Source organism: Marmota marmota, unplaced genomic scaffold (assembly GCF_001458135.2).
Source record: "Marmota marmota marmota unplaced genomic scaffold, marMar, whole genome shotgun sequence".
NCBI classification, from domain to species: Eukaryota; Metazoa; Chordata; class Mammalia; order Rodentia; family Sciuridae; genus Marmota; species Marmota marmota.
In genome coordinates, this window is record NW_025999900.1 from 6,082,279 (window position 1) to 6,100,396 (window position 18,118).

General features: G+C 33.9%; 1 protein-coding gene across 19 annotated transcripts in view; it reads left to right on the forward strand.

The window, feature by feature from the left end:
* Gphn (gephyrin) overlaps positions 1-18,118 on the forward strand; it is a 625,252-nt gene that overhangs the window by 525,113 nt on the left and 82,021 nt on the right. For all 19 annotated transcript variants that reach the window (XR_007345755.1, XM_048798536.1, XM_048798535.1 and 16 more), the window contains 2 exons: positions 5,443-5,535; positions 15,841-15,896. Coding sequence is in view for 18 of the 19 variants with exons in the window: in XM_048798536.1 (XP_048654493.1) it covers positions 5,443-5,535; positions 15,841-15,896 (149 nt within the window). In the remaining variant the exon portion in view is untranslated. The remainder of the gene's footprint in view (positions 1-5,442; positions 5,536-15,840; positions 15,897-18,118) is intronic.

Consider the following 18,118-nt stretch of genomic DNA (forward strand, 5'->3'; position numbering starts at 1 on the left):
CACTAGTATGGCAATATGTAAATCAATGGATGTGTAATTGATGTGATTCTGCAATCTGTATATGGGCTAAAAATGGGAGTTCATAACCCACTTGAAGCAAAGTGTGAAATATGATATATCAAGAACTATGTAATGTTTTGAACAACCAACAATAAAAAAAATAAAATAAAAAAAAGCTCATTCTCAATATAAACATTTCCCACATTATGATAGATGACTCTTCAACTAACACTGAAGAATTCTTAGTGATATGATACGATTATTATTTTATAGCCTAATGAAGTTTCAGTGGCATTTAAATAACTCTGTTATTACATATATACATTTTTCTCAAACCAAAGTTATTATTTGAGCATCCTCAGAAATCTGAGGGATATTTTATGATGTTTGTGTGTTTGTTAGGATGGGGGTGGGGAGCAATTATTATTGGAAACTACCAGAACAAAGTTTTTTGTTCTGAATTTTTTGGGGTTTTGATCTCCTTAGCCATCTATGGCTGTACTTTCCAGATCCTAGGATCCGGAAGTTGTACAGAGACATTTTAAATTTTTTACTCTGATTCATAGCAAATAGTATTATTGTATATGTAAATATAAATAAAAAAAAATTATTGCAAACTACCAGAACAAACTATACTTTAGTTTCCAGAATGAAATTTTATCCAATTGTGATTGAGTAGGTTCTGTATCATAAAAGGCCTCCTTAATGGAATTGCACAATAAAATATATGAATAACTTGGGAATTAAAAGAAAAATCAAGCCAGCTGATAATCTTTTCTCAGTGATACCTTAATCAACTTCCTTCCACTTCCATGTGTTCCAAATGTGCAAAAGCGGCAGAGAATCATCATTTCTGTCCTTAGAGTATTGTGTTATTTCATTTGTTTACTATGAGATCTACAGTTATCTATATCAGTAGTCTTTCAAATTTAGCAACTAAGTGGGCAGCCCCTATCTTCTTGGAATATGAATATTAAAAGAGTCATACTGATGAAAATGTGGGGAAATTGTATACTCATACATTGTTATTGGGACTACAAATTAGTACAACCACTTTGGAAAGTAGTATGGAGATTCCTCAAAAGAATAGGAATAGAATCACCATATGGCCCAGCTGTCCCACTCCTGGGTATTTATAAGGTGAGACAAGCACATCAACATTTATAACAGCACAATTCACAAGCCAGGTTAAGGAACTAACCCAGGTGCCCATCAACAGATGAATGAATAAAGAAAATGTAGTTTAAATATACAATAGAGTTTTACTCAGCCATAAAGGAAAATAAAATTATGGTGTATGGGTAGCACTGGAGACTATCATGCTAAGTGAAATTAACCAGACTCAGAAAGTCAAAGGTCAAATGTTTTTATCTCAAATGTGAAAGCTAGAACAAAGTAAGGGCAAAAGAGGTGAGGGGGCCAAATCTCACAAAAATGGAAGATCAGTGGAGTAGAGGAATGAAATTGAGGGGGAGGAGAAGGGTTAGGGAAAGAGAAAAAATACAGAATTAATTTGACAAAATTATACTGTGTACCTATACAAATATACTGCAGTGAATTCCACCTTTGTATATATTTATAAAGCACCAATTTTAAAAAAACATCATACATATAGAAGGAAAACCAGTAGGGAAAGGAAAAAGGGGAATGAAAGAAATCACTGGGGTCTGAAATGGAGCAAGTTAAATTCCATGCATATATGATTATTTTTAAATTAATCCCATTACTATGTATAATTTAGCCATATATGACCTGAGTAAATAACCTATTGTTATTTAAACCTCATATGTAAAGTAAATGTAATGCTTTACTAGATTTTTGTGGGATTAAATAATATTTTGTATGTGATGTTACTTATTAATTTATAAAATGTTAATAAATGTTTACTAACAGGGCTGGTTGCCAGGAAAACAGCCCTTGTACTATTTTTAATTATTAACCACTAGTAGGGAACTATTCAGAAATCCCAGCAAACTCATTCTCTTAGAATCTGAGCTAGTATAGAGCTTACATTTAAAAAAAAAAAAAATTTTGTAGTTGTAGATGGACAGCATGCCTTTATTTTATTTTAATTAATTAATTTAGTTAGTTTGTTAGTTATTTTGTGCTGGGGATTGAACCCAGGACCTTGTGCATGTGAGGCAAGCACTCTACCAACTGAGCTTAATCTCCAGCCCTAGAGCTTAATCATGATCTTAGACAAATATCCTAATGCTTACTACCAGGGACTACCTTATAGCCTCTGATCTATTTAGGAGTTAATATTGTATATGTGAATATAAATCAGACCACCACTTCCCTGTCTTACATGGTCCAAAGATCCAGAATAACTTCAATCTTCTAGGAATATCAAAAGCTCGGATCCATCAAGAAGCACTCCCTACCAATTTAGATATCATTTCTCTAACAGGAAAGAGTCAATAATACTATTTGCTATAAATCAGAGTACAAAATTTAAAATGTCTCTGTACAACTTCTGGATCCTAGGATCTGGAAAGTACAGCCATAGATGGCTAAGAAGATCAAAATCCCCCAAAATACAGATTCACTTATTTAGCTGTGGAAACAATGAAATTTTGTCAATTACAGAAAAACTTCATGTAAATCCAACCCTATATTACTTCTTGTCTTGATTTTTTTTTTGCTTCCTCTTCTTCTATCTTCTACTTATTTTTATTCTTCTACTTTTAAACTAATAATAAAGATACCTTCTGAGGAATTGGTTATGACTCTATCAAAATATTCTCTACAACATAGATTACTAGTGCACTTTTTTTTTTTTTTTGGTGTTGGGAATTGAACCCAGAGCCTTGTGCATGTAAGGCAAGCACTCTACCAGCTGAGCTATATCCCCATCCCCTAATGCATTTTAACTGTCACTAAATCATTTAGGTTAATGAAGTCAAAATCAAATGCTAAAACTCAAATGGAATGACCAGGAAACTCCTTCCTATTTTTAATTTTTTCTGTTTAATAATGAAAACCATTATGAATATAAAAATGACTTGTGCTTATTGTAGAAAACTTGGAAATTTTCATAAAAGGATAGCAAAGTAAATAAAAATTATCATAAATTATTCCAACATTCTGAAATAACAAATGCTTTGTATTTTCCTGCATGTCCTTTTTGTCTTTCCCATTGATACTTATATATTAATGTAGTTAAGATTATATATTAAATGTTCAATTGTGCATTTTTTAAATATACATTTTAAGAGTTTTCTTTTGTCCATGAATATTCTTTGTAAGTATTATTTTAGGCAGCATAATATTTAATCATAAGGATAGACCTTTTTTTAAATACCTATATTATTGCTCTTTTGATTTCCATTTTTGAACTAATGTAAACAACTCTGAAATAAATGTGTATCACAGAAAGATCTCCCATGTTCTTGGATAGGCAGACTTAAAATTATCAAAACAGCCATGCTACCAAAAGCGCCATATAGATTTAATGCAATTCCTATTTAAAATCCAATAGCGTTCTTTATAGAAGTAGAAAAGGCAATCATGAAATTCATTTGGAAAAATAAGAGGCCCAGAATAGCCAAAGCAATCCTTAGTGAGAAAAGTGAAGCAGGAGACAATACCAGAACTGAAATTACACCACAGGCTATAGTAACAAAAATAGCATGGTATTGGCATAAAAACAGACATGAAGACCAATGGAACAGAAGAGAAGACACACAGCCATACCCACATAAATACTGTAACCTCATACTAGACAAAGGCACCAAAAACATACATTGGAGAAAAGATAGCCTTTTTAACAAATGATGCTGGGAAAAGTGGAAATCCATACATAGTAAAATGAAATTTAACCTCTATCTCTCACCCTACACAAAACTCAACTCAAAGTGTATCAAAGACCAAAAGCCCTGTAGAAGGCTTTTGTTTGCTTAGGAACCACCTTCCTCAACAAGACTCCTAAAGTACAAGTAAAAACAAGAATCAATAAATTGAATGTCATCAAACTAAAAAGTTTCTTCACAGCAAAAGAAACAAGAGCATGAAGAGAGAGCCTACAGAATGGGAGAAAATCTTTGCCACCTACACCTCCGAACATTAATCTCCAGGATATATAAAGAATTCAAAGAATTTAACACCAAAAATCAAATAACCCAAACAATAGATGGGCACCAAAACTAAGCAGACACTTTACAGAAGAAAAACTATGTGAATAATATATGAAAAATTGTTCAACCTCTCTAGCAATTGGAAAAATGCAAATTAAAACTGCACTAAGATTCCATCTCACTATAGTCAGAATGACAATTATCAAGAATACAAGTAACAACAAATGTTTTGAGGATGTGGGGAAGAAGGTATACTCATATATTGCTTGTGGAACTGCAAATTAGTGCAACCACTCTAGAAAGCAGTATGGAGATTCCTCAGAAAACTTGGAATGGAACCACCATTTGATCCAGCTATCCACTCCTAGGTTTATACCTAAAGGACTAAAAATCAGCATACTACAATGATCTAGCCACATCAATGTTTATAGCAACTCAATTCACAGTAGCTAAGCTATAGAACCAACCTAGGTGTCCTTTGACAGATGAATGAATAAAGAAAATGTGTTATGTATACACATGGGCATATTACTCAGCCATTAAAAAAAAAGAATAACTTCCTGACTTTTTCTGGTAAATTGCTGGATCTGGGGACTATCATGCTAAGTGAAATAAGCCAATCCCTAAAAAACAAAGATCAGATTTTTCTCTGATATGTGGAGACTAACCAAAATAAGTGGGGGAGGGTGTGAATTAGAAGGTAATTGGTTTAGACAAAGAGGAATGAAGGAAAGGGAGGGGGATAAGAATAGGAAAGACACTGGAAGGAATCTGATTTAATTTTCCTGTGTACATATATAAATACACCACAGTGAATCTTCACATCATATACAACCACAAGACTGGGATACCTGATTAGAATAAGATGTACTCCATATTTGTTTAAATTCGTCAGGATATACTCTACTGTCGTGTATAACTAAAATAATAATAATAATAAAAATATAAAAATTAAAAATAAATGTGCATCAAAATTAATCTATTTTCTGAGGGTAGATTTCTAGAAGGGAAATTACTGAATCAATGGATATGAAAATGTTGAAGATTTGGCTTTATTTTTAAAGAACATCGTATTTGGGTTGTTAAAGAAATAATGACACATCATCAGAGCACATCTTTGTTGATTGTATAGCAACCCACATTCATATAATCTCTGCAAAATTACTATGGTTAACTGAACGTAATCTTTTATTTTAAGTACTAGGATGCACCTTTTCTTTGTGTCTCCTATTCCCTAGGACTGAAATCAGGAAATCTGACTGAGCCCATCATAAGTGGTGTCAGACAAGTATTCACACCCATCTTGTTTAAGACTGCTTGCTCACCCCATTGTTAACAATATTCATATTTCCTTTTTTTCTATCAGATGGAATGGGGCGAGTCCTTGCTCAAGATGTATATGCAAAAGACAACCTACCCCCCTTCCCAGCATCAGTAAAAGATGGCTATGCTGTCCGAGGTAAATGTTTTTGTTTACTTGAGTTCATCATATTCATGCTGTATTTTTTTTTCTTTTCATTTTTTTTGTCTTAGCCCAGGCACCCAATTACTGTTACGTTATTTCCCCTGTGATTGTTAGAATAACTTAAATTCACAGATAATCATGCTTATCTACCATTATGAATTTTATGGCACAATCATAATTAAAACTTTTCAATGAAAATATGATAGTTATAAGACAACTCTTGTTTACAAATAATATATAGTGATCAAATAAAAACACAGTTACTATAATTTATTTATTGACCCCTACACATGCCAGACAGAAATCGGTCTTTGTCTAGTGTTCTAAATATTCTCTGTTGAAAATATCTATACAGTCTCAAGAAAGTGAGCCAATTTTCAACATAGGCATTAAGTGAGACAGTCTGTTCTCTTGCTTCAAACTCAAACATTAGTAAAGGGCTTCATGTAAAGCAAGTATGAGGGAAACCTTTCTCTGAAAGATGCCATATTTCAAAGCTCTGGAGCCCCAGATGGTACTAGCAGCCATGCCCTCAGAGTTGCCTGAGATTGCATAAAGCTTAAAAGCAAAAACTAAATAGCACATGCCTACCCAAAATCCAATCTAAGAACCCAAAATGAAAATAAACTAAATCCCTTAGAAACTATTATTGGAATTTTTGTTTTTGTTTTATTTTTTCATGTACAGCATGATATTTTGAAATATGTATACATTGTACAGTGGTTCAATTGAGCTAATCAACATATGCATTACCTAATATACTTATTATTTGTGATAAAAACACTTAAAATCTACTCCGCAACTTCAAAATAACAATACATCATTATTACATTATTAATTATTGATTCAAGGCTTATAACAAAAAAAATTAAAAATTTCTTAATTTATCAGCATTGTTTAAAAGTCCAATCATTTATTTATTTTTAACTAAAACATAAAAACTATACATATTGTTGGAGTACCATGTAATGTTTCAGTACATGTATATATTTTATAATACTTCAATTAGGTTAAACATGTCTATTTCCTCATAGGCCAATTCCTTTTTTTTTTTTTAAAGAGAGAGTGAGAGAGACAGGGAGAGCGAGAGAGAGAATTTTAATATTTATTTATTTTTTTAGTTCTCGGCGGACACAACATCTTTGTTTATATGTGGTGCTGAGGATCGATCCTGGGCCGCACGCACGCCAGGCGAGCGCGCTGCCGCTTGAGCCACGTCCCCAGCCCCCCAATTCCTTTTTAATGTCAGTTAAATATGTATCTTCGCTTACTTGCTTTTTGTTTTTTTTTTAACCACATCTAGCCTTAAAGTAAATTTTTTCTTGTAATTAGATGTATTCATTAATCTCCTTCATGTTCTATTAGTATTTCTTAGCAGTATCTTTTTATATTGGAAGGCAGTGTAGCAAATGGTTAAGGCTATGTATGGGCTTTGCCCAAAGTCAGACTTTAGGTTCTAATACTAGAATCATCTATGTAACTTTAACAAAGTCACAAAATTTTTAAGCCTTGATTTTCTCATTTGTAAAATAGTGATAATTATAATAACACTTATTCTGATGAGTTGTTTTGAGGATTAAATAAGACCATAGAAAACCTTATAAAATGCCTGGCACACACAAAAAAAGAACTCAATATTTTTTTTAAATGTTTAGTGGTAATAACTATTATTACTATTATTATTATTATTAACATGTTTTCTTAAAAAATCTCTGAAAAAAGGATATTTATCTGAATTTTTACTCTCATAGTCTGTGTAAATAAGATAGTGGGAAGATTGGTTTTATATTTTAATTTCCCCTAGTGTACTTTTTCCCAAAAAATCTATCTTGAATGTGCCTCATTTAGCTTGATATCACTAGATCAGACTACTTCTGAAACTGAGAAAGCCAAAATAAATAACTTCTAATGGCTTTTGTATTTTTTTCCTTTCAAATCAATTCCTTCTGTAGTATTTGAGAATGAATACTGTCCAGAAAGAAAATTATTTTATTTTTCCCATAGCTTTATTGATTATTCTTATTTCTTATTCCCCATCTAAATTCAGTTTTGATCTTATAATTTGTGGCCATACAGTATTACTATAAAATGACAATTCTTACTCACAGAGTAAAACAACTACAGCAGATGAAATACTACAGAAATATACAGTAGAAGAGTGAGAAATAAATTATTTGTGCAGTATTGTTCTCAAAGAGAATGTTATTCTGTAATTTTTAACTGAGGTAACTAAAAGCAACTCAATAAAAAAGAAACCATTGCACTTACCTTTTTTGTTACCCAAAATTTAACCCAGATGAGCCATAAAAGAGCCTTTCTATTACTATAGAATCCATTATTTTTTTATATAAAGTTACTATTCAGTATCTTCTTTATTCTTTTGTTTTGGAATGGTGTTATTTTTAGTTATTCCCCCAAAAAGAAAATTTTCAAATGACATTTCACAGTATAAAAAGTCTAAGATATTATCTAACATGCAACTGATTCACATTCTTTCTCATAAAATTTTCCTAGTTCTCTAAGATATGAACTTAGAACAAAGACATAACATATAACATGATTATTGTGGATTTGGTTAAATCTCAAAGTAGGAATGCTTATTATACATTATAATTGAAGTATCAATAGTCTTTGGTGGACAAAAAGACATGTTTTTTTTAACAAAGCTGAATTTTTCAGTGTATATTTTGTCTCTAATTCAGGAAGATAAACTCTATTAGTAATTAAGATTTTCATTTATAAGGAAACTGTATTCATTAGTCTCTTCACTGACATACTATCACCCCAGGCAGTGTTTTAGTCCAAAAAAAAAAAAAAATCCTTGAAGCAATTGTTATGGCTCTCTACCACTTTCTACTTTGTGTACCTCCTTCTCTCCACCTCTGTCTTCCTTTACTCAGTTCCTTTCTCCCCACTTCCTTTATTCTCCCTTTTTTCTTCCCCTTTGCCTTTGCCTTAGGCCTTCCAGTAATAACCAGTGGCACTCGTGAGCATTGCTAACCCTCTAGGTGTAAGAGGTTGCTAACTTGCTCTGGAGCACTAAGCATTAGCCAGTATCCTTCAGAAACATGTGGGATAAAACTCCAAACCAGTTGGAGGATCACTTGCTTTAAGGTATGTGGGATGAACAGTCAAGATAGTAATAAAGTGACTAAGAAAATTTTTTAAAAAAGATTTTTTTAAAAACATAGAAAGAATAGAATGTCAGGAATGCAGGAATCAAGTGATAATGATATAAGTAACAGGAAGATCTACTAAACCTAAAACCATATTCAGGAAGGAGAGAATTTGAAAGATAAAAATAGAAAAAAAAAGAAAATGAAAGTGGCATATTAAGAATTAGAATCACTATAATATTTTTATTCCTCATGTTTTTGAAATTTTATTTCTTCCTTAACACTGATCACACTGATCATCCTCTTGATGCATTTATACCCACTAGTATCAATGTGGGTACCTATCGTCTCACAGTTTCTTCCTAGATATTAATAAAGGCAAAAATACCTCTGAATCTCAAGTTTAAATTTATTCAAAAAGTTTAAGTTGAAAGATTTATCCCTTCAGAACTTGTGTTGGCATCATTTAGAGAAAGGGACTATTTTAATAACCCAGGAATTATTATGAAAACCATGTATAACATACAATCCTGAAAGGATATATTAAGAGAAATTCTTGCCATCTGAGTAAATTTTTAATTTCTCTTTTCTTTTTTACATTCTGGTTTAAAATACTTTGATCAGAAAATCAAAAAGAACATTATGAAACAACCCATTATCTTACTGCTTGGCTATTATTAACAGTTTATGTGTTTAACTGAAATCCATTATTCTAAAGTACACTAAAATTCAATATGAACAGTCCACAACCATTCTGATTTAGAATCAGTTATTATTCTTGCAGTGATGTTCATGTCTCAGGGTTTCTATTCTATTTGAATCATCTTCTGCCTCATCTGGTTTTTCAACCCATTTGGTAGCCTGTTATTACCTTCCACTGTAGAATACTCAGATGCAAAAGAGGAATATTACTTATGTGATGAATAACTTAGAATAATTAATTTTAGTTATTTTTAGAGAGTTTAAAATACTATATTTGAGGAAATAAATACCTTCTTTCCCAATAGTAACAATAAACAGGCATTTTCCCCTGGAAAAGAATACCAAATATCTCTCTCTCATCCTACTCCCAGCTCCCACTTGTCCATAAGAAAAGACAGTACAATTAAAACTCCAAACAATTTCCCCAATTTAGTTCCCCACGTAATTGCTATATTGACCCTTTCACCCCAGTGTTGTTACCTTCTCTTTTCACATTCCCTGCCCCAACTCTTCCTGTAATCTTGATTTTAGTATATACAATCAGAGCAGATGAATTGTTAACACTTCTGCCTTCTTCCTCTGTCAAAAATATTTTCTAGGATCTCTGAAAGTTATGTTATTTATAGAGGTCTCAGTTTATTCAGTCCTAACATAGAAATGATGAAATTATTTATTATTGAAAATAAATGAATAACTATACAGTATTTCAAGAGGCTTAAGGAGAGATTACATATGGTGCTGGAAAAAGAAATAAAGAATAAATCTATGGCAAATGCTTTGAAGATGACTATTTTCTATACAGTGCCACAATGAATAGTTACCTCCTAGAATCAATTTTATGTCAAATGATATAAATTCTTCAAATAAATATGTGAACAAAAGTAAAAGTGTTGCTAGGCACAGTGGCTCATGCCTGTCTTCCCAGCAGCTTGTGAGGCTGAGGCAGGAAGATCACAAGTTCAAAGCCAGCCTCAGCAATTTAGTGAGGCCCTAAGAAACTTAGTGAGATCCTGTCTCTAAATAAAATATAAAAAGGTCTGGGGGTGTGGCTTAGTGAATAAGTACCCCTGAGTTCATCCCAGGTACAAAAAAAAAAAAAGATAAGTGTTTTTTGGACATGAAAAAAGGAGGAGAAAGAGAGCAATTTCAAAGTCTAACTTTAAGCTTTATACATTATTTATATAATGCATGTACTATTAGAGTTTGGTTTATGTTGCTTTTATTACTTCCGTTAAATTAAATTCTAAAGTTACAAAGCAGAAAAGAAAACTTATTAGCAGTTATGTCAGAATTAGGAGGAAAAGGAATTTACAGAAATCCTTGGAATCTACCTATCTTTTATTTTTTTTTAGTTGCTGATGGACCTTTATTTTATTTATTTTTATATGGTGCTGAGGATCAAACCCAGTGCCCTCACACATGCTAGGCAAGTGCTCTACCACTGTGCTATAACCCCAGCCCCATCTATCTTTTCTGATAGCATACAGTGGTTAGTTTTGTTTTTCCAAGCTTTAGGTTCATGTGCCACCAAACCTCCACTTCTGTTCCTTCCCCCCTTAGCTTATATAATTCATCTTGGAAAATAGAAGCTTTTTTAAAAAGTATTTAACATATTTTAAAATCAGCTATCATCAAGTTAAATAGGTTGATCATTTTTTTTCTGTGTCTGTAAGAAAATAGTGACGCTTATTGTTTATGTAAAATAAGGTCTTTTGTGCTTTTGTGGTTGACTAATTTTTATTGGTTGGTTTTTTTTTTGTTGTTTTTTTTTTTTTAGTTAGACCTTTTTTGTATTCAATTGATTTTGTAGTTCTCTGCCCCTCAAAAAGGGAAGTCTAAGGACCAGCATCACCTTCTTAATCCCAGACCTTACTGACCAGAATCTGTATTTTAACAAGTTCCCCAGATGATTTGGATGAACATTAAAGTTTAGGAAACATGGTTAAAGGGAAATGATAAAAATAACTCCTGTTGGGAACAAGAACTTTCTATGTTGTTGGTTGACTGAATCTTCCTTAGCCAGCAATATAGAGATACATTTACCACTGGAAAACAAACTATTATTGTAAACTATTATTGCTTGCATCTTTCTAAAAAGAGTTTTTGGTTTGGTTTGGTTTGTTTCAGTTTGGTGGGGTTTTTAAAAAATATTTTTTAGTTGTCAACAGCCCTTTATTTTATTTACTTATATGCGGTGCTGAGAATCAAACCCAGGGCCTCACACATGCTACCACTGAGCCACAATCCCAGCCCTGGTTTGGTGGGTTTTTGTTGTGTTGTTTTGTTTTGGGATTTTTGGTGCTAGTGATTTAACCCAGGGACACTTACCTCTGAGCTACACCCCAGTCCTTTTTCTTTTTTAATTTGTGACAGGAGCTCCCTAAGTTTCTTAGGGCCTCACTAAGTTTCTGAGACTGCCTCGAATTTGCAATCCTCCTGCCTCAGCCTCTCAAGTCACTGGGATTAAGTCACAAAAGCACAAAAGACCTTATTTTACATGAACAATAAGCGTCACTATTTTCTTACAGACACAGAAAAAAATGATCAACCTATTTAACTTGATGATAGCTGATTTTAAAATATGTTAAATACTATCATGCCAGGCCTCTAAAAAGATTCTTAAGAACCATGCTTACTATTTATTGAACATTTACACTGTGACTGAACATTTATTTAACATCTATTGTATGACAAAATCTAGGGATTCCCCTGAAATGAGTAAGCAAATAACTGCAAATACATTTTTGAAGCCATACTTAGAATTATTTTGGAATACCTGGGGAAGTAGGTGACTTAAGGGGAGGGTAATCAGATAAAACTTTATAAAGAAGGTGCCACTTGAGTTGAGTCTTAAAAGCTAAGAGGTCTTTAATCAAGAAACACTGATAAGTCCTGGCATAGTGACACACGCCTGTAATACCAGCAGCTCAGGAGGCAGGCGAGGCAGAGGATCACGAATTCAAAGCCAGCCTCAGCAAAAGCAAGGCACTAAGCAACCCAGTGAGACCCTGTGTCTAAATAAAATACAAAATAGGGCCGGGGATGTGGCTCAGTGGTCAAGTGCTCCTGAATTCAATCCCCCGAACCCCCACCCAAAAGAAGGAAACACTGACAAGGAAAGGATACTGCAAGTAGTAGAAATAGCCTGTCATGGAGCTGAAATATGAGTCATCTTGGTACTCAAGGAACTATAGTACTAGAAGGTAAGAATGCCTAGAGTAAACAGTATAAATTAACCATAGGCTTCTAAACATAATGCTCTCTGTACATAATCGTGGAGCATCTCCCTCTCCCTCATATACACACACCCCTGACCTGCTTAGTTCTTATTCATCCTTCATACTCAAATCAGATATCGTTTTGTCAGGGTGGCTTTCCCTGACCCTCCAGGGTAGCTCAGGTACTTTTATTGTATACTCTGATAAAACCATTTTTCCCCTTTGGAATGGTTTTCCAAATTTGTATTTATATATTCATGAATGTGATTATTTGATTCATACCTATTTCCCCCACAAAATCAGTGACTTTAATTAAGAGTTCTGTTACATTATAAGCCAATAGTATATACCTATGCAAACACACACACACTAATAGGTGTGTGTGTGTGTGTGTGTGTGTGTATATATATATATATATATATATATATATATATATATATATACACAAAAACAGGTTTCATGAAACATTAACCATTCTTACCGGGATGATGAGATTTTTTTTTTTTTTGAAGCAGGGTCTTGCTTTGTTGCCCAGGCTGGTGTCAAACTTCTGGGCTCATGTGTTTCTTCTGCTTCACCCTCTAGAGTAGCTGGGACTATGGGCATTGCCAACATGCTCAGCCTATGAGATATATTTTTTATGTTTTTTAATTAGAAAAATATAGTACTAGAACTATAGTACTAGAAGGTAAGAATGCCTAGAGTATACAGTATAAATTGATTTTATTGCCCACCTTCATTTGTGACCCAGAATTTGAAAAACCTTGTAACAGACTGGAGCTACATTAAAATAGAAATATAATATCTGATTTTACTCTACATTATTCCCAGACCCTAGTATGACACAGAATAGCAGACAGTAGAAATTTACTGAATAAATAAGAGGATTGAATAAGCAATGAAAGGTGTTACTTTTATAGTATGATTATCCTCATTTTTATCAACAATAAAACTGAAGGTTTAGTAATTTTGCTGAAAGTCCTAAAGCCAATGGCAGAATCATGATTCAGATTCAGTTTTGTTTTAATCTAAAAACATACTAATTCCTCTTGGGCAAGAAGTAAAAAGAGAAAATATCTAGGCTATTTGGAGGGTGGCAAGCTGATAATTATTACTCTACTAGAGAAACAATTAAAAATAAATTTATTCACACTGGAGGTACAGTTATTGTGGAATTCTGGAAGATAAATGACGGGTTAATTATTTTCCATAAGAAAAATCATAATTTGCTTTAAAATACTGCAAAAATAAGTGGAGAATAGGTTAAACAACATTGGTAAGATGTTGTTAATTGTTAAAGAAGTGACTTTTATCACTATTTAAATAATTTATGTTTAAAAATTATTTTTAAAAATAGAAATCATGAAAATGACACAATAAAAATAGCATCATAGGCCAGGCACAAGGCACATTCCTATAATTCCAGTAGCTGAGAAGCTGAGACAGAAGGATCGCAAGTTCAAACCCAGCCTCAACAAAACCAGCCTCAGCAAAAGCAAGGCACTAAGCAACTTAATGAGACCCTGTCTCTAAATCAGATACAAAATAAAGCTGGGGATGTGGCTCAGTGGTCAAGTATCCCTGAGTTAATCCCTGGTACCAAAGGAAAAAAAAATAGCATCACTCTTATAATATAATAATGAACACCTAAAACATAACAGGATTTCAAGAAAATACAAGAAATCCAAGAATTTATTAACTGAAATAATATCTATAAAGTATATTTAGCAATAGAAAAATCCAATGTTAATTTTTATCCATATCCCCATCAAGTTAACCAAAATTATCTGTACAAAACACTTATTATATATAGCATTTTATTTAAAACTTTAGAAAAAATTCTACTTTATAGTTATAAGAACAAACAATTTCATGTTTTTAAGACAAATTGCCTTATTATCTATCAGTGTTATTGCAAATACAATTAAAATATTCATACATAAGGTGTTATGTTTTCTATATATGTACCCCAAACTCTTGCCACACACAGATGACGTAGAGGTAAGGTCATGATCATAAACTCATTAGATAGGCACTTCCTTGCCAGTAGTATTGGTCTGAAGCCCAAATGATATGTCAGTAAAACCCTTCTGAGTTTTCCAGGAATATTTTTTCATCCAGCCACTACTACACTGTATGTAGCAAGGAGAAAAAGATTGGGTGAGAAGTTTTTTCCACCCAATTCTGGAAATGTCTTTTCCAATTTTCCAATTTAAAAATAAATAGCCAGGATTGGGAGTATGGGTCAGTATTAGAATGTTTCCTAGCATGAGCAAAGCTCAGGGTTTACTCCCCAGCACTACAATAAATAAATAAATGTGCAGTGGAAAATGTGATTCAGTACCACCTATGTATTCTGGTTCAGAAGTAACATAATTTCTGATGCATAATTTTTAAAAATACTGTGCTAGGAATTAAGAGCTGAATGTTAGTATTACATCTACCACTGACCAGAATTTATTTTAGGTACTTAAATCTTTTCTGTCTGAATTCCTTCATTTTGTAAGTGATTTCCTTCAGCTGTAGAATGAAGAAAGGAACATATATTCATCCTACTTCACTTGGTTATCATGAAGACAAGAATAGTAGATAAATAATAAATTATAACAGACACTTGTTTGGCAGTATATATAAATGTGGCTGTATAATCAACGTGATCCTGCAATCTGTACATGGGGGAATAATAAGAATTCATATCCCATTTGAAACAAATGTATGATATATGATATGTCAAGATCAATGTAATGCTTTGAGCAACCAATAAATTTCTGATGTTTAAAATAAAAATAAATTTATAGAAAGATGGAAAAGTATGATATGGTAAGTGTTAAGATTCACATAGATATCCATTAGTATGCACATACGTATCACAAATACATGCACATGGATAAGGTGGTATTCAGGACTGCCCCTCAAGCATTTTCCATTCCTGTGATTGATTCTTTATTTAGAATAATAAGCTACAAGAACCTCCTATTGGAAAACCACAAGTATGGAAATTGAGGTGACAGGAAGAATCTCCTGTGACACCAAGAAAAGACACAAGTAGGACCACTTCTATTGGTATTTGGGAGTTGAAGACTTAAAAAATCAAACCAGTAAGAACAAAGCCATTATCTAGTCTAGGAAATCAGAAATATATCCCACTTTACTGAAACTTTGTCACATAATCTGAGTGAAATTTTAGAATCCCAAATCTAGGATATTGTTCCTTGGTATAGGTCCATACTGATGTTTATTTTTGACTTTGTTCCATCTCTCAGCTGCTGATGGCCCAGGAGATCGTTTCATCATTGGGGAATCCCAAGCTGGTGAACAGGTAAGATTTATAGACCTGAAAAACACTAGTGATTTCAGCTTCATGAGTTTTGGGACTCTAATTCTAAACTCCTATGAGCATTGTGAAAGATCTTAGAGGATTACTCAAAAGACTATCAAAGAGTTGAAAGAATGGTAACCTGGAAAACCAAAATAAGTCTCTCTTAGAGAATCCTCATTTACTAATATATGGCATAATTTTGATATATCCCCCAGAGACTGCTCCTCAAGCATTTTCTAGCTCTGTGATTGAGTGATTCTTTCTTCCTGTAAAAATACTGATTTTTCTGGTTAGAACTGGATCTCCTCAATGCATGGATGCTATAATAAGGAAACTAGGGTCACTAATATTGGCATCATCTTTCTGTGTGTTTCCTTAACCTCTCCTAATGTTGATACATATGAAAGTGCATGTTAAGCCAAGGAAGAAATAGTTTTTGCAAACTTCCACCTTTTTAAATAATATGTCTGTATATTTTTTCCATTTCTATTTTTATACAGCGCTTATGAGTGCTTTATATTAGTGGTTGAGTATCCTAGCCTAGGAGGAGGAAGCCAAGCGGTCTATTGCTGAGCCACAACCCCAGCTAAGCCTGGTACCTTTGACATGTTGCACACAGCTGACTATAGTCCCTATGACCATTTTGTAAATAAAATAATAGCTAGGCTTGATTCTTTTTTATAAATGACTTACCTTGTGACTCTCAATTTATTTTATTTCTTAGTACCTATTTCCATCAGCAGTGGACATCTAAAGAAATCATTTTATAATAAGTCCACAGAGCAGGAATATTCAAGGAATACTTGCCTAATCTTTAGTTAAATCCATCCATCATTTATCAAGGACACTATGTGTGTGTATGCCTGCTGCTAGGTTCTGGAAATAAGAATACATTAATACATAATTGCTACTCTTATAATGAATAGATCATATACAACTAAATGTAAGAGAATATATTAAGTGTTAAGGTAATGGTATCACTCAAGTTCAATGGACCACAAAACAGAAGTTGAGCACTTCAGCATAAGCAGAGTAGAGAGATGGAATTAGAACCTTATTAGAGTTCTGCAAAAGCAGAAATGAGAAAGGGGGATTCTAGGCAGAGAGAACAGCATGAATCAATGATCCAGAGGTGAATTTAAAAAATAGTTACATGGAATGCTTATGAAACTGCAAATTATTTGTGGTAGCCATAACAGCAGATTAGGGGCCTTCTGAACCTCTTAAACCTTATTAAACTAGTAGTTAAGACCGCCAACTATGCTAGAGACCTAGAAGAAAAGAACTATAAAACTGCTTATAAGTTCTTATAAAACTTTTACAAGAAAAAAATCAAAACCCTACTCAAAGTGTGTTTCTCTTTAAATTATCTATAATGCCCTTTATCTATAATCAATGTGTCACACATACTTTATAGCAAACTCAAAGAACTTGCAAGAGCCAAAAACTGCTCACTTACTGAAAGGACTTAAACTTGACCATTGGAATGCCATATATACAATGAGACAGTGATTTTATAAAATGATTTCTTGGGAGAAGGAAGATGGCGGCAAGGGGAGTGCATTACCCCCATGTGCTGCTTCACTGTGTGGGAGTATGACAAGTCAGGACGGCTAAAGGATATCTTGTTAGGAATTTCCAGCAATAGTGGGGTGCTCCGGAACCTGGAGGAAGGATTTCCATCGCACGAGGATCGGCTACGGGGACTCAAACGCGAGAGGTTTGTCGCACGGAGGGTAACACTGCTTATTCAGCAAATCGCCCCGCGGCTAGAGTCGGCAGCGCGCGCTGGGATAGAGACGCAGGGTTACAGCGCTGCAGTTTCTGCCAGCCACGCAAGCACCGTACTCAGGGCTGAATTCTGGGTTCGAGACGGGGGAAGGAAGCGGTCCATCTCGGTTCTCCACACCGGTCAGACCACAGAGGAGGCCAGCAGCCACCATGTTGGTAAACTGACGTCACCTTCCCTGTTTTCGACTGACCGCAGCTCATTCAGCCATAGATCAGGTAATTTCAGGCTGCAATTCGCCTGCGGCTTGCAGACAGATTGCTAGGGTTCAGCGCCTGGGTGATTCTTAGAACCTGAGCTTATCGGAGCGAACACCGAGCACGGGGCGGCCGAGTTCCGGCTCCCGGAACCGTCCCGCGGAGCCTGCGGAGGCTGCTTCTTGGACCCTGCTCCTATCAGAGCATACAACAAGCACTAAGCAGCCGAATTCCGG